This window comes from Hemicordylus capensis, chromosome 12 (genome assembly GCF_027244095.1).
Source record: "Hemicordylus capensis ecotype Gifberg chromosome 12, rHemCap1.1.pri, whole genome shotgun sequence".
Classification (NCBI taxonomy): Eukaryota; Metazoa; Chordata; class Lepidosauria; order Squamata; family Cordylidae; genus Hemicordylus; species Hemicordylus capensis.
The window spans coordinates 12,469,317-12,489,764 of NC_069668.1; the positions used below are offsets into that span (position 1 = coordinate 12,469,317).

The 20,448-nt window shown below is 48.1% G+C and overlaps 1 protein-coding gene across 10 annotated transcripts in view; it reads left to right on the forward strand.

Moving 5' to 3' along the window:
• Positions 1-20,448, forward strand: part of LOC128336036 (autism susceptibility gene 2 protein-like) — a 447,244-nt gene that overhangs the window by 259,584 nt on the left and 167,212 nt on the right. For all 10 annotated transcript variants that reach the window (XM_053275140.1, XM_053275134.1, XM_053275136.1 and 7 more), the window contains one exon: positions 6,363-6,392. In XM_053275140.1, the coding sequence (XP_053131115.1) occupies positions 6,363-6,392 (30 nt within the window). The remainder of the gene's footprint in view (positions 1-6,362; positions 6,393-20,448) is intronic.

The window sequence follows — 20,448 nt, forward strand, 5'->3', positions numbered from 1 at the left end:
CTCATTTCGAAATGGTGCTCGATACGACACTGAAGACAATGAGTGAAGCCACGGACTCTGGAAGGGGAGCTGGAAGGCCGTGAATACCTGCAATGAGCTCCTCTTAGGAACATAGGAAGCTGCCTTCTACTGAGTCAGACCCTTGGTCCATCTAGTTCAGGATTACCTAGATAGTCCAGCATCCTGTTCTTAATGGTTTTAATGTTAGATTGATTTTAAGGTTTCAGATGTAACTACTATGGAATTTTATTGTATTTTAACTTTGGTAAACTGCCTTGAGATGCGTTTTGAAAGGCAGTATAAAAATTGAAAAACCAATCAATCAGTCAATCAATGTCAAGGCGTAAGGTATGGTGGGGATTGTAGTCTTTTTTAGGACCTCTGGGCATTTCCTGGTAAGGGAAAGGCAAAAGGTATGGTGGGGATTGTAGTCTTTCTAGGACCTCAGGGCATTTCCTGGTAAGGGAAAGGCAAAAGGCATGGTGGGAATCGTAGTCTTTTTAGGGCCTCTGGTCATTTCCTGTTAATGGAAAGGCATAAGGCATGGTGGGGATTGTAGTTTTATTTTTTTCTAAAGACCTCTGGGCATTTCCTGGTGAGTTCAGGGGTTGGGAGAATGGGGGTGTGAGCGGGTTTGTACAGGTCTGAGAGGTTGGATAGCCCAACGTGAGTTTGTGCTCTGATCTTCCACATCTCTGGACTCAGTTGTCATGGTCTCCCGCTCACAGTAGTGACTTGGATGCAGGACTCAGCAAGGCTTGGCTCTTGACCCCGCCCCGGACCACAACCTGGGCCCACTGATGAGGTGGCCTCTCCCACACCAGCACACCCCCCCCAATATATTTGTACACCAGTGCCAGCAGCAAGCTCAGCAGAAAGAGTTAGAATGGTCAAGGAGGAGACCCTTGAAGGTGTCTTCTGTCCAGGAGGGTTAGTTGGGATTCATAGGTACTGAAGGGTTTAGTCTGCTTCTGGCTGGTGTTGGATTAACATGCTTCCTCGGACCTCTCCAAAGTCTTCTGAACTGGTTTCTGCCTCGTGGGCATGTACGGCGGGACATGGATTCAAATCTGTTGGGTTTCACTAAGATCCCTAGAGGTCCCCAGAATCTGAACCTAGAGCATAGGGGTAATTGGGATAATTTTATGCAAGGCAATGAAAGAATTTTATACATCTAGCAATGAATGAATATGGCCTTTGGAGCCAAGAACAAGCAACAGATTTATCTTCCTTCCTGGAATTGTCTAAATCTGCCTTTCAAGTTGTCCATAGCTTGCGACCATCACCGCCTTTTGTGGCAGCGGCCAGCACAAGAGCCGGTCTTGTGGTCGCAAGCAGGAAGTGCCCCCTTACCTAAGCAGGGTCCACCCTGGTTGCATATGAATGGGAGACTAGAAGCGTAAGCACTGGAAGAGATTCCCCTCCAGGGTTGGAGCCGCTCTGGGAAGAGCATCTAGGTTCCCAGTTCCTCCCCTGGCAGCATCTCCAAGACAGGGCTGAGAGAGATTCCTGCCTGCAACCTCGGAGAAGCCGCTGCCAGTCTGGGTAGACAATACTGAGCTAGATGGACCAATGGTCTGACTCGGTATATGGCAGCTTCCAATGTTCCTATGAGAACCCTCTCTATAACCAAAAGTTGTTCCTTTTGCCTTTCTGGAATTGATTGCCACTAACCTTGTGTGTCGTATCTTTATCTTGGAGTAAAATGATTACTTGGTGGCTGTGGGGCATTCTTCCCCACTTCCTCACCAATTCTTTTGGAGAGTCCATGCTGCACGGTTCACAGCAGTTTCGCCCAGAGCCGGGGGCAGGAGGGGGGGCAGGATTCAGACTCGGAGCTGTTTGCCAAACGCGTTTATTGCACTTGCATCATTGATGAGCTGGAGGGTCTTTTGACCGTCGTTCATCTCTGCCAGACACTGGCACGGCCATCTCCGGAGGCCCTGGCTGCAAATTGCATGGCCCATCCATGCCAAGAGTCCTTGGGTCACGGTGGAACTTCCACGTTACAAATGGCCCTTCTTCTCGCAGCCTAGCCATGCGGGTTGTGGGTCACCAGGACCTTGTATGGCAGCACTCGTCCCTGGCCGAATCTCAGAGCTGTCACTCAGCGGGGCAGACGGGAGCCTCGTGGCCTCACTCTCTCCTTTTAATCAGCTTGGCATCCGTTCCGATTCAATCATGGATGCCAGACACTCTCGGTCCTTCGCCATATGCTTTGCTCTCGAGGCAAGGTGCTGCTGGGTATCGCGGTAATGATTTGATGGAGGAAGGAAGCGGACCTTGAAATTAGAACTGGACTCTTGGAAGAGCCAGGGAGGCTTAATACGTCGGCAGTGGGGAGTCGTGGTTCTCGGGGAGCGAGTTACTGCTGGCGTACTGCGGACTGACTGCAGAGCACGGAAACGTTGCACTGGGAAATTCAGTCGGCACTGATTGCCTTCATCGTGAGATGTCACGAGTTATGGGGTGGGTGGGCAGCAGAGAAGGATGCAGAGGAATTCTCTCGCTCCCCACAGAAACCTCCCTGCTACACACACACACACACACACACACACACACACACACACACACACACTTGTTGCAGAATTACGCGGAAGCCACTTTTGAGTGCCAACATGCACCAGCCTCTAGTAGGGACCTCCCTTCTGTTCTTGCTGAGGGGACCCTTTTGAGAATGATGCTCTCGCCCACCTCCAGCTTCAGAGGCAAGAAGGGTATTCCCACAGGCAGCCTAACCCAAGCTAGGCCACCTCCAGCCTCAGCGGCGGGATGCCTCTGAGTACCAGTTGCAGGGGAGCAACAGCAGGGGAGGGGAGGGGCTGCCCTCACCTCTTGCCTGTGGGTTTCCCAGAGGGGGCATCTGGTGGACCACTGTGGGAAACAGAATGCTGGACTAGATGAGTTTCCTTGGGCCTGATCCAGCAGGGCTGTTTTTGTGTTCTTAGGGCAGCCCAGACTGCGTTAGGCTGCACATGTGAAGCGCTGGGAACAAGGGAATGAGGTCACAAGGTCCCTGCGCCCACTTTTTACTCTGGGCAGTGGTCTGGTTAAATGACTTTCTGGGTTAAATGACTTTCCGAGTTAAATGTTTTTCCCCTGGCCTGCTGCCGTTTCTGGCAGTGAGGAATATTATTGTTATTATTGTTTGTTGTTTACACAGTCAGGCAGGTGTTATTGACTGGTTTGTTTTACCCAGACATCGAGTCCTTCCCAAGGACCTGGGATGCCAGAACTTTATTGTCAATATTATTGTTGCTGTTGTTGTTGCTGTTGTTATAGATATCATCGCAGAATATAGGCTGTTCCCAGTAAAGTTGCTTTTTGTAATTGGCTGATGGTGATTTCTGTGGCCTCCCTAGCAGCATCTCCAGGATAGGGCTGAGAGGCACCCCTGCCTGCCACCTTGGAGAAGCCGCTGCCAGTCTGGGTAGACAGCCCTGAGCTGGATGGACCAAGCGTCTGACTCAGTATATGGCAGCTTCCTCTGTTCCTACCACTGCCTCCTCCCGTGCAGTATGAGACGATGCCTTTTCAGCACCTTAGAGACTGCTGAAAAGATATAGGTGTTTCCCATAGTCTGGGAAACATACCAGCAGGTATTCAAACCAACAGCCTTCTGCTCTCTAAGCAGCTTGCTTCCCTGCTTGCTTGTTACATTTTTATACCGCCTTCCACTAAAACCCTCTCAAGGCAGTTTACCAAACATGTTCAGCAGTATAAAACTATAAATGTTACACAACAGAACTATTAAATAGGAATATAAAAATACAGATCTCATGAAATGTTGAACCAACATGCACAGCAGTCGACAGAAGTGATTCCTGTAGACGGACCAGGGGTGTGGGGGGGGATGTGCCAAGCCACGGCCCCGCTGAGGCCCCTGATTGGGCGGTGGGGATTCCATATGCAGAGAGGGAGAAGGCGCCTGTGAGAGCAGCAGCCCCGTGGTGATTGGGCAGTGGAGATTCCATATGCAGATAGGGAGGAGGGTCCTGCGGCAACGTGGTGATTGGGCAGTGGGGGTTCCATATGCAGATAAGGTGGAGGGGCCTGTCATGGTTAATTAAGGTCAGCTGGCATGCAACTGCTATCGGTCAGAAGAGGTTCTGTCAGCGGCCTGAGGGGAACGAGCGGCCATGACGGCGCCCATTGGCAGCAAGGAAGAGCCCAGTCAACCACCCCTGCTGCTGTGGGGGGCTACCGAGGCCGTTGTCGGAGGGAGGGAGGCAGGCAAGGGACGGGCCTGGGCCTGTCAGCGGCCTGAGGGGAAGGAGCGGCCAGGGTGTTGGTGGCGGCAGCAGTGAGGAAGGACCCGGCCAGCCGCCGCTGCTGCTGCTGCTCCTGTGGGGAGGAGCAGGAGCAGGACTCAGGTGGGGGAGGGGAGGCCGCTGAGGTGAGGGGGCTGAGGCGAGCAATGAAGGACCAGCGTGCAGATGTTTTGCGTGGGTTAAGCTAGTATGACCATAAAGCACAAAGCAGCAGCAGCCACAAAACCAGCACTTGCCTAAAGCCAGCGTGGTGTCGTGGTTCGAGTGCCGGACTAGGACCGGGGAGACCCGAGTGCAAATCCCCACTCGGCCAGGAGACTTGCTGGGTGACTCTGGGCCAGTCACTTCTCTCTCAGCCTAACCCACCTCACAGGGTTGTTGTGAGGAGAAACTCCAGTCTGTAGCATACTGCTCTGGGCTCCTGGGAGGAAGAGCGGGATATAAATGTAATAAATAAATAAATAAAGAATAAAAGCCTGGGTAAAAAGCCAAGATTTCACTTGCTTTCTAAAAACTCTGACGGCGACTGAGAATGGAGAGCATTCCAAAGTCTGGGCCAATAACTGAGAAGGCCCTGTCCTGTGTGCACGACAGCCCAGCCTCCCTCAGTGTCGGAACATGGAGCAGAGCCCCCTCCGATGGCTTTGTCAAGTGGACAGTGACCCTTGGGAGCAGGCAGTCCCTCAGGTATCCAGGACCCAAACCATTAAGGGCTTTAAAGGTCAAAATCTTTAACGTTGGCAAAATTGGACCCAGAAACAAATTGGTAGCCCATGTAGGTCTTTCAACATGGGTCCAATATGATCCCAGCAGGCAATGCTGGAAAAAATCCAAGCTGCTGCATTTTGCACTAGCTGCAGTTGTTGAATAGTCTTCAAGGGCAGAGCACATGCAGAGCACATTACAGTAATCCATCCATGACGTGACTAAGGCATGGGTAACAGTGGCCAGACCTGCCTTCTTGAGAAGGTAAATAAGGGGACACCTTTTTACCCAGAAGTCCCCTTGCTTGCTATGTCAAGTGTTGCCGTGAGGGGACTTCTGGGTAAAAGGGAGAAAAGCAGCTTCTTGGAGAAGCACTGCTATCATGAAACAGGCAGCAGCTATGGCAAAACCAAGTGAGTCCCCCCCCCCCCCCGCACTTGCCTCTTGACTTTCGAGTCGAAAAGGCTTGTGTGAGACGTGTAGGCTCAGCCGTTCTGATGTTGCACAGCTGTAACTTGTTTCCTTTTGGGAAGAGCCTCTCCAGATGTGCATGGAGAATCTGATAAAATCTATTGATCATTTATGCCAATACAGCATAACACACAATACAATAAATAGATTACAAAAGCAACAGTGAGAATGCATGGCAAATCTTAAGAAACAAGGATGTGTGTTTAGTTATGTGACTGTTGCATATGTTGAGAAAGAGATTTGTCTTTTGTCTTCATGGGCTATGGAAACTTGCCACTTATTAGACCCTGATTTAGATTCGCAAAAGATCTAAGACCTTTTAAAGGAACTCTGCTTTCATCGGCTGTTCGGGATTTTGTAATGAGCTTGCAGAGGAGCTGTCTTGCAAAGCCTTCCGCTTTGATTCAGCAAGCTCAGCTTCTGTAAACCTCTCTCCTTATTGCTAAATTCTTCTTCTTTGCATCCTTTCGGCCACAGCAAATGGGCCAAGTGGGTTGAAAGCTGATAGCTCAGAAAGGTGGACTGATTCTCACCATACGGTGGTTGTGTCTTGTACAAATTTAGCCATTAAAGGTGGACTGATTCTCACCATACGGTGGTTGTGTCTTGTACAAATTTAGCCATTGGCACATAGCAATCTGCCTTATCCTGTATAAAACCTGCTTAGCAAACGGGACCATTCATGCTCGCTACCACAAGACCATCTCTCCTCATTCAGCCACTGAGCAATCTTCCATTGGGTGCCCTGGAGACATTTTTGCAGCCATGCAAAAGAGCAAAGATATCCTTGTGGAATGCAACAAACCACCGACGGAGGATTTATGCTGTATATGTATGATCTTGTTATGGGAATCTCTCCCCCCCCCCCCCCCCCGGTTCACCAGTGCTAATGTTGACTTTCTTTTTCCATTACAGTGCGACAGTGACAGTGATCAAGAAGAGAAGGTAGGACAGATTTTTTTTGTGTGTGTATATATATATTTCCTGTCCTTTTCTATGGTTTGTTACATGTTTCTGAGCCTATTTCCAGATTGGCTTCTCTAGGGAGCATACTTTGGCTGAGGTTATTCAGGATCTACTCCTTTCCCTGTTCTGCATGTGTTCTGTGGCCGACCTCTGATGCCACACCTGCCAGATCCGACACATCCTTATGCCATGTCCGTTTTGGACTGAGTATACCACAGTCGGATGCTGGCCACGTGCTGTGCCAAGGTGCATCTTAGGGCCCAATGAGAGATGGGAATTCTGCGGCTGGAACTCCTGGTGTGTTTTTCTTTTTCCCCAAAAACAGCTGGGGTGGGGGCTCTGTTTGGACCAGGGCTGCATGGTGAGAGAGAGGTTTCTCACAGTGATGTCGCACTTTCCGTGTAAATCGGTTGCCACTTTTGATTGCAATTGAAGTCATTTGATGTTGTGTTCCAATTTGAATCTTCATCCCGAAGAGGACCTCAGCTGTGGAGTGGGAAACTTTAGTTTTTCCTCCTCTGTGGCCAATAGCAACTTGGGGGAGGGCCATTTGGATTAGGGGTGGGATTCAGGGTGGGATGGCCTAGACCGTCTTCCCTTCACACCATTTTCTGGGTCAAAAATGCTCCCTCTCTGTAGCTGCTTTGTTCCCCAAAGGAAAAATACGAAGGGAGTCCCACACATCTCTCACATCATCTCCAAGTTGCTGAGATGAAACTACTGGAAGAACGGTGGGCATGCGCAGAGGCCAGAACTGAGCCAACGCCAAGCAGGCAGCTTGGTAAAGGAGGGGTGTGTATGCTTCGGGCCACGAGGAGGGCAAACTGTGGCGAGTGGCAGCACTGGCCGCCATGCTGGCCGGGCAAGCAGCTTCATACTTCTCTCTCTGCCTTCTCCTGGCAGCCACTTACCAAGCTGAACTGATTTGCCCCAACCGAGCCTGGTTCAGTTCAGTCATGAATCAGACCTCCCCGGTTCAGTCCAGAGTCAAACCTCCGAACTGGCCCCACTTCAACGTAAACTGGTTCTGTACAAACTGTTTGTGGACAGCCCTATTTTGTGGGAGGCAGGAGCTAGGTCAAATGGATTTTCCTCCACCTTCAATCAAATGCTGAGTAGGACGGTGGCTTTCGCTTAGCTCCTGTCCCCCAGACAGTTGCTTCCCTCCACCCTACCTTGGTGTTTGCAAGCTCATAGCCAAAAATTGACACGCACACAGCTCCCAAAGCACGGTAGGGCAGTTCTCCATCCCAGTTTCCCCTCATGAGAACCAGCTACATTGGTGTTGGGCGGGCGAAGGGGAGGGTCAACAAAAAGGCTGTGTGCCGTTCTACTCAGGTAAAGGGTCGTGTGAATTCTCAGTCTGCACTTAGATACAGAGCCAAGTGCCTAGACCTCATGGGGGAATCCCCAATGCACTGTACTCTTCACGTGGTGCATTGTGGGATTTCTGGAGTCTGGGTAGCATTTCCCTGGCCTCCCAAATGCTGTGCTGCTCACCACAGCCGCAGTTGTGTGTGCAGTACCATAGTGCAATGATGAGAACAAGAAGATCATGTGGGAGAAGGTAGATATATTCCTGCCTTCTCCGGGCCCTCGCTAGCCACCTTGAGTGACCTTGAAGTGTACAATACCAATCTAACACGGTTCGCTGTAAAACCTGACGCCCACTTTTACTGCTGCCATCTTGGATATTGACATCTATCCTTGAGCAACCTTCACAGTCATTGCTTGAACTCGGATGCCCCAAAGACTCACAAGACCTTTGAGTCTGAAGGGGCCTTCTAGTCCAATCGGTTGCTCAGTGCAGGAATCTGCCATAGTGTGAAAATAGGAAGTTCCCCTCTTGCAGACTTAAACTTTAAGACTAACCCAAACTCGAACCCGAACCTGAACCGACTTTTCAAAATATATTGGGATTGGCTTCATCTTGGGGTCCATTGGTTGTAGACAGTATGAACAATGTTGTGTGTTTCTCGTCAACTTCAGATTTCTGTCAAACTGAGCTGAAAATGTCCTGTTGAGAACTTTTGGCCCAAAATCAGAGAGAGAGTTGGGGGTTAAAACTGCCCCAATACTCCCTCCATTCATTGTCATTGTTTCCCAGTGATAGGGCTGTGCTTTTCTCGTCAGCGGCACAGCACCTCCTGGTGTCTGGAAGCTCTCATTTCATTACTCAGGTACCCCTCAGAACTAGGCGCCATGATGAAACAGTGTTGTTCCAAGGTGATTTCTGGGTAGGAAAAAAAGTCATCTACAGGATGTGATGAAGATGTCCCAAAATTAGATTGTATTAGGTAGAAATTTTACAGGTTATTTCTCAGGTGACTGGTTAGAGACTTCCTAATGCACCAGAAGGTCTTATACAAGGTTGGATTCAGATGCTAATTCTCAACAAGGATCTGAGGCTAGTTGAGAAAATGATGAGCCTACAAGTCTTTCAAAAATTGCAGTTAAAAGGGTGTGTGTGTGTGTGTGTGTGTGTGTGTGTGTGTGTGTGTGTGTGTGTAATACTGTATTTACCAAAATCCAAGACTAGGGTTTTTTCAAGTTATTCCTTATTAAAAATAGGGGCGGGATTCATCTTAAATTCAGTCCTCTTCTTTTGGGGTGAATACAATATCACATTTGAGTGAGGCTGCACAACTTCAGCCCTCCAGCCCATTTTGGACTACAAATCCCATCATCCCAGCTACAGTGGCCAATGGCCTGGGGTGATGGGAGTTGTAGTCCAACATCTGCAGGAGGGCTGAAGTTGTGGAACCCTGTTTAAGAGAGGCAACAATTCAGTCAGTGAAATGTCAGAGTTCGTTTATGGTTTTTTGTGGAGAATACATAGATATAAAGGTGTGAGCAATTTCTTTTTGAACGTGGATGTCTATATATTGAGAAATACTTAGCATTAATGAGAAAAAGATGACCAAATAATGAAAGAGATGAGTAAAGGATGACCAAATGATGAAAAACGGTGACCATCAGGGAGAAGTGTCAACAGTAGGTTCCAGAAAAGTTCATCTGCCCCTCCCCTAGGGAAATTGACTCATCCCCCAACATTGCCCCCTGTAGATAGGGTTGAGAAAGTGTGAGATAATGCAGGATCAGCACTAGATAAATGAGTGGTCCTTACAGCTTGACTGATGACAGATTATAAGAATATAGGAAGCTGTCGTATACTGAGTCAGGTCATTGGTCCATCTAGCTCAGTATTGTCTACACAGACTGGGAGAAGCTTCTCCAAGGTTGCAGGCAGGAGTCTCTCCCAGCCCTATCTTGGAGATGCTGCCAGGGAAGGAACTTGGAACCTTCTGCTCTTCCCAGAGTGGCCCCATTATCCCCTGAGGGGAATCTCTTCCAGTGCTCATACATCAAGTCTCCCATTCAAATGCAACTAGGATGGACCCTGCTTAGCTAAGGGGACAAGTCATGCTTGCTACTACAAGACCAGCCCGCCTCTATGATGAAGATATCCAATCTAAATGATGTTACCCAACAACTTACAGAGCTCCATGGAAAGCAAAGTGTTGCATCAAACCTGCTGGTTGGAAAAATCCTCAATGGGACATACATGATCAATTCTATAGCTGATGCAAATAAGGAGAGGCCTGTCCATGTGAAGAGGGCATGGCCAAGCAACCTGGGAGGTGTGGCACCCAATGTGTGGGGCTGTGGCATACAGAGGACGGGTTCACACAGTCATCAAAAGCAGGTTAAAAGCCACATTTTCATGCTGGTGTGAACTCACAAATATCCCATTAGCCCAGGTTTATCAAACCAGGGTTACTCAGATTCTCAACCCTGCTCTTAACCACGGTGGGAGTAAAAGAGAGCTCTCCTACCTTGCGCTTCTGGTTGTGTGAACTCACTCACCGGTTTGGCACCACGGGGAGGGGGACAGGGAAGTGGAGCTTTAAAAAAAAAAAAGGAGAGCAGGTCTTTACTTGCATGCCTCATGCATCTTCCTGCTGCAGCAGCACTTGGCCCAAGATCCCCCACGTGGCGCCAGCATGCACATGGCATCTGCGCATGTGCTGGTGCCATTTGCGTGGTGGTCAGCATGGTGCTGCTGACCACACAAACCTCATACACGCCTTGTAACAAAAAGGCCTGCACAAACGCACCGCTCTGCCGCCTTTGCCAAAGATCTGAGGGGCTCCCACGTTCATTTGAATGCAGCCAACGCTCCCTGTTCAGAAAAATGCAGCACATCATCAGCTGAGCGGGTCAAGCATATTCAGATGAAGACAAATGGTGCTTATTTGATTTCTTTAAAATCGGGAAATGAAAAAAGTGCTCTCTGGAGAAATTATGTTCTGCCTGACAGATGATAGACCCAGGCGTGGACTTCAGATAAGAACAGACGCTTGTCTTGCTGGGATTTTTCCCTCTCTCTCTCTCCCCCTGGCTTCTCTCCCTCCTGCCCCCCGGCTGCTTTTTTTAAATCTCTGAAGGACGGTCAGGACTGTCAGCTCAGTGACATGTGCATTATCCATGTCATTTTAAACAAAGTGACCTGGAGAAAGGAGCACTCTGGCGTGACATGATAATGGTCTGTTGGATGACAGGTAAAATACACACTATAAAGAGAGGCTGTGTATTATTCCTTTGTTTAACTGACAAGCCGAAACTTCCTTTTGTTCAGGCAGGCGGCGATCTCTTGGATCTCCCTCCAGTCAGAAGATGGCAGACGCTGCTAATGATAACATTATTATTAACCAAAAAAAACCATCTGCAGGTGCAACGTATCTTCGGAGCGCCCATGGTTTTCATTAGTGAAACCCAGGCTGCATGGCATCTCTCCTTGGAAGCATCCATAACAGTGGGAGATCATCTGCTTTGCATGCAAGAGGTCCCAGGTTCAGTCCCTGGAGGCATCTCAACATAGGCCTGGGAAAGACCGCTTTCTGAAGCCTTGGAGATATGCTGCCAGTCGACAATGCTGGCCTGGATGAACCCAGAGTCTGACTCAGTAGAAGACAGCTTCATCAGAGGCATCTATAACTCAGTGGTAGATCTTCTGCTTTGCATGCTGAATCCCTGGCGGCATCTCCAGATAGGCCTGGGAAATACCCCTGCCTGAAACCCTGGAGAATGCTGCCAGTCAGAGTAGACAGCACTGGCCTGGATGGACCAAGAGGCTGTCTCAGGATAAGACAGCTTTGTCTGACTTGGGAAAGTACCCCCTGGCCTTATGTTGCTTGTTGGGGTATCCACTTATGAATTTTCATTGTAATTTATCTTTTTGTGGGTCAGGTGCCTGGTGTTCCTTGCTGATAAAGTCCATAATGAGGGAAGGTAAAGATTGCCTTTCCTTGAATGTGACCGAGGGGGCACCTGACTCCTTCTCCTTGTGGCTAGGTGCCTGTTGGTAAAGTATGTAACAAGGGTCAGATGCCTTTTGTGTGGATCAGGTGCCTTGTTGGTAAAGTCCATAACGAGGGAAGGTAACGATTGCCTTTCCTTGAATGTGCCATATTCCAAAGACTCCTGATGTGGAGTGGTAGGAACATTTGAGCCGAACACTGAGAAAATGATGCATTTGACACAAAGGATGATGGAGGAGGAGGAGGGGGGGGGGAGAAATGAGGAGCCTTCGCAGTGCTTGAGTGCAAACTCAGTCATCTACTACAGCCGTCACATGCTCTCTGGAGAAGCTCTGTTCTGTCTTTTGTCATGACTGTCACTCATCTATTCGTTGCCATCGGTAACACATCGCTCCCCATCATGCCTCACACACACACACACACACACACACACACACACACACACACCCCTCGCCTTCCTACTCCCCCTCCCCCCGTGCTGTCCCCATTTTGGGTAGAAAATTTGTATTTACTTTGGGAATGTAATTTGTTCCTCATGGATAATGTGACCCTTAGCGGAGCTGGATCATGGGTTAGTTGAAGTGATATTTTCCGCTAATGGTAGTCGTACATCATTGCTGTCAGCTCGGGTTAGGAGGCGAGCACATTACAGCTCCATTTTACCTCTGCAGGCATTGGGGATTATTTGCCATGAGTGACTATGACATGACCGCACTATAGAGTACATTAAATTTTTACTAGCTTCTCCGGCAAGTTCCCTGTCTCCTGCTTGGGCTCCAGGCAGCCTTGCTGGCAGAGGCCTCCTGGGCTCAACTGCCCACACCGAGGAGATTTAGTCTCGGTGCCCAGAGTCAACGTCGCTCTTCTGGTGTTAAGCTCACCTGTCAGGAAGGCAAACCAAAGGCAGAGCATCCCGGGTTTGAAAACAGCATTTGCTTTGAGAAAAGATCTTTCTACTTCTCTGCTTTATGGCCTCTCTTTCACAAGGGAGTGGGTTACCATCTAAAATACAGCTCTTCTTTTGCATGCTCTAATAATATTATTTTAAATTATATTAAATAAAATGCAAGCCCCCCAGAATCACATGGTTATGCTATTTACACACAGTCTCCCAGATGTTATTGACTGAATTTGGTACTTTAATTATCGGGCCCTTTCCAAGGGTCTAGGATAACTAAAGAAAAATTAAAGATATTGTTGTAGTAGAATTCGTACTGTCCCGAGTAGTGTGGCCTTCTGTAGTTGATGTGTTGTAATTGTATTGATGCCCAAGGTGTCAAGATGGTGTTCAGGTTCTTTTGGTACTGCACCAAGGGCATTACTACTACTACTACTAATAATAATAGGCACATTATTATTATTATTAGTAGTAGTAGTAGTTGTTGTAGTAGTAGTATCATTATTATTATTATTAGTAGTAGTAGTAGTAGTAGTATCACCACCACCACCACCATGATCATCGTATTATTATTATTATTAGTAGTAGTAGTAGTAGTAGTATACGTATTGGCTGATATCCAAATTACCACTGCAAGCAAACTACAAAAGAGGGTGATTTCAGCCAATCTTCTCTTCCTTCTGTAGCCCATTGTGCCTAATATGTCCCTGAAGGTTGTATGACCATCAGGGACATATTTTTGGGAGGCACTGTGGGTTTCAGAAGGAAGGGGAGGTTGGTGAAAATCACCTCTTTCCTATTGGGCATGCAGTGTTGTTATTTTTAATACTACTAGCAGTAATATATATACCACTTTCCCAAGGAAAAAAGTTCTCCAAGTGAGAACTTGAAGAAAAAGAAATAGGATATATTGTGCTCTGAATGTCAAAGCACTTCTAAAAACAAACAAAACAAAATTCCAGAAAACCAAAGAATAGTTTCAAGCAGAGTTGGCAAGCCTGTACTATTCTGAATAGTCACTGTAAATTCCTATCATGTCTTGGAGAGGTCTAGCATCTTTTTGCAGGATCAGGGCCTCTTGAGGTGGATTTACAGGCTTAGGCCCTTGAAGATCAGGCAATGGTTTCACTGTTGGGTGTAGGTATTTGGGTGAGAGATAATGGTTTTCATCTTGTTCTCATCTGAGCCAGGGTCTCCGGGGTAACGATCCAGGAGTGACACAGACTTGGTTATTTCCAAGGGCAAAGGAACCCAAAATACTCCAGAATAAGGGCATGAAGTATTGTCCTCATTCCAAATTAACTTCATGCTGACCACTATGGGACTGAACCTGGGACCCTCTGCAAGCTAAGCAGATGTTCTACCACTGAGCTACAGCCCCAGTATAGGAAACATTGACCTCATTCAGAATTGGCTTATGGCTCACGAAGCCATTGCCGAATGAGGTCAACATTTCCTACACTGGGGCTGTAGCTCAGTGGCAGAACATCTGCTTAGCATGCAGAGGGCCCCAGGTTCAGTCCCCAGAGTCTTCAGTAAGGGTGGAGAAAAAAATCCTGCCTGAAGCTGCTGCTGCTCAGAGGAGACAACGCTGAGATAGATGGAACAGGGGTCTGCCTCAGTTGATGGTCGTTTTCTATGTTCCTGACTCCTGGGATTAAAAAAACAGTGGTGCTCACCAGCTCCCTGAAGTGCAATTGCCACCAAGAAATCCAGTCCATACTTTGTCCCTGTCATGTGCCCTCCCAGTCACCAAGGATCCCCTACTTTGTATCCCACAAACCAGGTTGTAGATCTGTAGGGACTTTCAGACTTAACATTGATTGAAAGGCACCAAAATCAACAACTAGCTACCTGCGGTCTAACCAGCTGCTTGTCGTACTTCTACACTCGGTGGCACACCAACTAGCTGTTACACCTCCTTGTCCACTTCGTGAAACTGGCTTAATTTCACAATAATTTGCTATTCTGCAAATCCCCAGGCTACCCATTCAGGAACCTCTTGCTATATTCGGAACAGTTATCTGCAGTGTCCAATATTTCAGTTTTGTTCTGGGAGTTAACATTGCAAAAGCTTGCTGCGTTCCAAGCCTAGAATTCACAACAATTTGCTGTTCTGCAGGTCCCATGATACCTTTTCAGAAACCTGTTGCTATCTTCAGGACAGTTATGTGCAATGCCAGAAATTTTGGTTTTGTTCTGGGAGGTTTTGTTCTGGGAGGCAGATGTTTGCCTAGATCCTTGCCTAGATGTCACAATAATTTGTTATTCTGCAGATCCCCAGGGTATCCATTCAGGAACCTCTTGCGATATTCAGGACAGTTATCTGCAGTGTCTGATATTTCAGTTTTGTTCTGTGAGTTAACACTGCAGATGTTTGCTGCATTCCTTGCCTAAATTTCACAATTGGCTGTTCTGGAGGTCCCCCTGATACCCTTTCAGAAACCTGTTGCTATATCAGGACAGTTATCTGCAATGCCTGGTATTACAGTTTTGTTCTGGGGGTTAACATTGTGGGTGCTTGCTTGACTAGGAGGCTCTTCTCACGACTGTGCTCACGCACGGTCAGGCAGGTGGAAGGGAAGGCAGGGTTCAACCTACCTTCCCCTGAGATGACCACTGACAGCCTGGACTGTGCACAAGCCCCACACCCAATGCAGCTGAATCTCCATGCTGCTCCTGACAGCGCTGGTAAACAGAGGGTGGGGCTCGTTATCCTGGCCTCCAGGAATCTCACAATGCAGTGCATACCGCACCCACTCCTTTGGAGGATTCCCCCAAGAGACGTAACGGCAGCCTCCTAATCGGGTGAGCTTTTTCATTAGCTGGAGGGTCAGGCCACGCAGAGAGAACACTTCGTTTCGAAGGGATTTGTAGAATCTAGTTCCACGACAAGTTCTCCAAAGTGGTTTCATCCTGTAGGGTTTCTGGTGACTTATTTACCCTGTCAGGCTCCTTGCAGGCAGAGAAGCTGAACGGCTCTGTCATTAATGCCTAGTTGCAAGTCAATTTCACAGCCGCAACATCAGTTTCCGGTGCTCGGTGTGGTGTGCTGAACATGTCTGACATGTTTGGCAAATGTTGGCCGTCGGTTGAGTATTAGGGGCAGTGGTATGGTGGGCCCCACTTAACCCTGCCAGCTAAGTTTTAAGGTCAGTTACAAAATGGAAGCTCCTGACCTCAGCTAGATATACTTATTTTATTTCTAATTTTTTTATATTTATATCCCTCTCTTCTTGCAAGGAGCCCAGAGTAGTGTGCATGGATATGTTTATGCTCACAACAACCCTGTGAGGTAGGTTAGGTTGAGAGATACGTGACTGGCCCAAGGTCAACCAGTGAGTTTCATAGCTGAATGGAGATTTAAACGCAGGTCTCCCCAATCCTAGTCCAACACTCTAACCACTACAGCACACTGGGTTTCCAAGTATATCCAAGCATAGTAGAACCATCCAATTTTCTATGTCTTACTTTTCCTTGAGAGGTAAATCAACCTAGACTCTTTTAAAGAGAAAACTCACTGGGATGGATTTATTTATTTATTTATTTATTTAGTGGCCGTATTTATATGTAACAGAATTCTTATATAGATTAACGGTCGACTTTCATTACGTTTTATGCTTGTTTCTGTTCAAGAAAAATCTGACTAAAGAGCTTTCAGTTAGCAGCTTTAGCAAATGATTATAAATCCCCGCACTTAACGGCTGTGATAACATTAATCAGAATGAACTCGCCGGCTATTAATGTAGATGCCATATCCAATTCAACAGAAATTCTATTGTAATTTAGCATTAATTAACGTCCACTTATTGTAAATGGCATCCAGCAGCCACTTTTCCCCCTTAAAGAAATTGAGGGAATCTTTTTCCCTTAAAGAATAAGAATGACTCTAACACAAGTCTATTGCCATGGAGAACAAGAAATCAAAGCCACAACTGCTGGCCAAGGGGTATTGGACTAGGGAGAACCCAGAGACCCATTTCCAGGCAGTGGGAATGGGAAACTCCTATTTGACCACATGACATTTATTCTATGGGGCCCCAAAATTCCTTCTTCTCTTCCTGCATCTACAAGAAGATCTACAGGGCAGGTGACCTTGTTCTAGTGACATGTCTCCTCTGCTAAGCAGGGTATGCCTTGGCTTGCATTTGGGTGGGAGACTACATGTGAGCACTGTAAGATATTCCACTTAGAGGCTGGGGGCGTAGCTCAGTAGAAGAGCATCTGAGGTCCCAGGTTCATCTCCAGGTTGGGTTGGGCAAGACCCCTGTCTAAAACCTTGGAGGAACTGCTGCCAGTGTTTTTAGACAATACTGAGCTAGATGGACCCATGGTCTGACTCGGTATATGGCAGCTTCCTATGTTCCGAAGACAGTCAACAGCCTGGATGGCTTTAAGAGGAGGTTCGACAAATTCATGGAGGACAGGTCTATAAATGGCTATTAGTCGGAAGGCTACAGGCCACCTCCAACTTCACAGGCAGGATGTCTCTGAATACCAGCTGCAGGGGAGCAACAGCAGGAGAGGGGGTGCGCCTTCATCTCTTGCCTGTGGGCTTCCCAGTGGCAACTGGTGGCCACTGTGGGAAACAGAATGCTGGACTAGATGCTGGACCAGAATGCCTTGGGCCTGATCCAGCAGGGCTGTTATGTTCTTAAGGTGGAGCCAGCTGGGAAGCTCATTCCTGGTAAAAAGAGAGACACGTGTAGTGGGGTAGTTCGTCCACCTGGGCAGATGGTCTTGACCTGTTTTTCACGGCCACCTTTCAGGTTGGGACTTGCTCAGATCAATGGGGAGCAGCGGTGCCTCCTCAGCAGATGGTCCCAGAATGTGTCCAGAGAGCAATGCAGCCATTTTGTTGGGACTAAGCAGGTGTTGTTCGGGCCAGTGTCTGGCTTGTTGGCTGACGAGGCTTTGACTTCCAGGATGGGGGGAAAGCGAGGTAGAAATGAAACCCCCTGCTAACTAGACAAAGAGGCACTTTTCAAAGCAGGGATTCTCTTATATTTAATGGTGGGGAGAACAACAAACCCCATCCAACCAACCAGCACAGCATCCCTCCAGTGGCTGTTGCTGGTGTCTCCCTTGGGTTTCATTTTAGTCTGTGAGCATTTTGGGAAACAAGGAACAACTACCACCACCTCCTCCTCGGCCTGAGCCGAGGAGAAGCTCCCTGAGCAACTGCTTCTACCTTCTCAGAAAACCCCAGATCGCTTTCAAAATGTCGCTCTCAAAATGTCAGGAGGCCTAGGCGTATATTTTTAAAAGCCTGCTTAGAACGGCGTCATTTATTCCATCCTCACACAATCCCTTGAAGGGCTTCCTCACCGTACATTTCAGAGGCCTTTTAGCAGGGTCTCTTCCGAGCCCAGATTCTAAAGCACACCTTAACTCGTGACCTCGGTCTCTTGTTAGCAGAGAAATGAAATCCCTTTCTCTTCTCCTTTTTGTACGCCGAGCAAGTCCCTGAGACTATTATGCTTTCAGGATTCAAGGTTTCTCATTAAGGCTTTCTAGCCTTCTGCCCAACTGATGGAAGCTGGAACAGTAGCTTTGTTACTAGGAAAGAGGTCTAGCCACCGCCACCCCCCAAACACACACACACACACTCTCTCTCTCTCCATCTTTTGTGGCAGGAAATGGCTCTTTTCAAACGGGCATTTATTTTGAACAGTTTCCACCTGGGAAGAGGAGTTTGGAAAAGAGGTGACTACAGGGAGACATGAGAGAGGTGTATAAAATGATTCAGGGAGTAGAGAGAGTGGAGCAAGAGGATTTTTTTCTCCCTCTACCATAGAAAACCACATGGCTGTGTGGTCGCCAGGAGTCGACACCGACTCGACGGCACAACTTTACCTTTTTTTACCTCCCAGTACTAGAACCAGGGGTCATCCCATGAAACTGAGGGTTGGAAAAGTTAGGACCGTCAAAAGGAAGTACGTTTTCACACGGGACATAATTAATTTATGGAATTCTCTGCCACAGGATGTGTTGATGGCCACTACCTTGGATGGCTTTAAAATGGGCGTAGATATAGTCATGGAGGACAGGTCTATCCATGGCTACTAGTCCAATGGCTATAGACTCCCTCCAGCCTCAGAGGCAGGATGCCTCTGAGTACCAGTTGCAGGGGAGCAATAGCAGGAGAGAGGGCATGGCCACCTCCTGCTTGTGGGCTCTCCAGAGGCATCTGTTGGGCCACTGTGTGAAACAGGTTGCTGGATTAGATGGGACTTGGGTCTGATCCATCAGGGCTGCTCTTATATTCTTATGACACACACACACACACACACACACACACACACACACACACACACCTACCTAGTCTGACCTTGATTTTTTGGTTTGTTTTGCTGTTGCCAAGAATTTCTATGAAGATAGTGAGCAGAGGAGTGGTGGGGAGGGCTTTCTGCAGAGGGAAGTGAAGGGGTGGGGCCACCATTGAGTGGACAGGTTCAAAGAACCCGGGCCACCTCCAATCAGGGGCCACGCCTGGCATGCCAGCACAGCCACACTGGCTAGTTTAACTCCCAAACGGGGCCACTCAGTCCCATTTGGGAGCTAAACCACGCCCCCGCGTCTGACATCAGATGCGGGGGCTTGGCTAAATGCTCCCTGCGTCTGATGTCGGGTGCAGGGACAGGGGGGCTCCAGCAGTAGCAGAACCCAGGCTGCCTCCCTCTGCCCCTGGGGAAGAGTGATAAAGAGAAGAAAGTTATTCAATAGCATGAAATCTATTACTTCATCATTTGAAGGGGGAAAGCAGTGAAACAGAAGCGAGTCTTAGGAACATGGGAACATAGGAAGCTGCCATATACTGAGTCAGACCATCGGTCCATCCAACTCAGTATTGTCTACACAAATTGGCAGTTGCTTCTCCAAGGTTGCAGATGGTGGGGTGTCTCTCAGTCCTATCTTGGAGATGCTGCCGGGAAAGAAATATGGGACTTTCTGTGAAGAGAGAGAGACTCCTGCCTGCAACCTGGGAGAAGCTGCTGCCAGTCTGTGAAGACAGTACTGAGCTAGATAGACCAATCGTCTGACTCCGTATATGGCAGCTTCCTATGTTCCTATGACAGCTGGATCAAAGGGGACAATTCTTGATTACTACCACAAGTCTCTTCCCCAGCATGGCTTTTCCAAAGGAGAGCTGGTCTTGGGGTAGCCAGCATGAATTGCCCCCTTTGCTAAGCAGGGTCCACCCTGGTTTGCATTTGAATGGAGGACAACATGTGAACACTGCATCTGCATGCTTTCTGGCATCGCCAAGATAGGGCTGAGAGAGACTCCCGCCTGCAACCTTGGAGAAGCCACTGCCAGTCTGGGTAGACAATACTGAACTGGATGGACCAATGGTCAGAAGGCAGCTTCCTATGTTCCTATGATGTAGGGCTTTATTACAACCCCTGGAGAGAATCTATCTATGTGGTCGCTAAGAGTCAACACCAACTTGATGGCACTTAATCAATCAATCAATCAATCAACCAACCAGCTCCCTGAACCTCAGTCCCATGGACTTAGGAGGAGAGAAACTCCAAGTCTTTCTGCCCAGCACCCAAACATTCCACCCTACACAATTTGACGGGTCTTTTTCCTAACAGACTTCCTCTCTCTTCCCATGATGCATACATTGCCATAGAAAACTCCTCTAAGTTTGAGTTTTGTAAAGGCAAATGCTTAGCTTTCACAAAAAATAAAATAGTAATAATCTTGTGCCTTTCTGTGCTGGCATTGTAAGGCATCTTATTATGTGCCGTGAATGGGCTCCATCCAGCCTTTTATTGAAACGACCTTGCTGTCGCGTTTGGAGGATCTC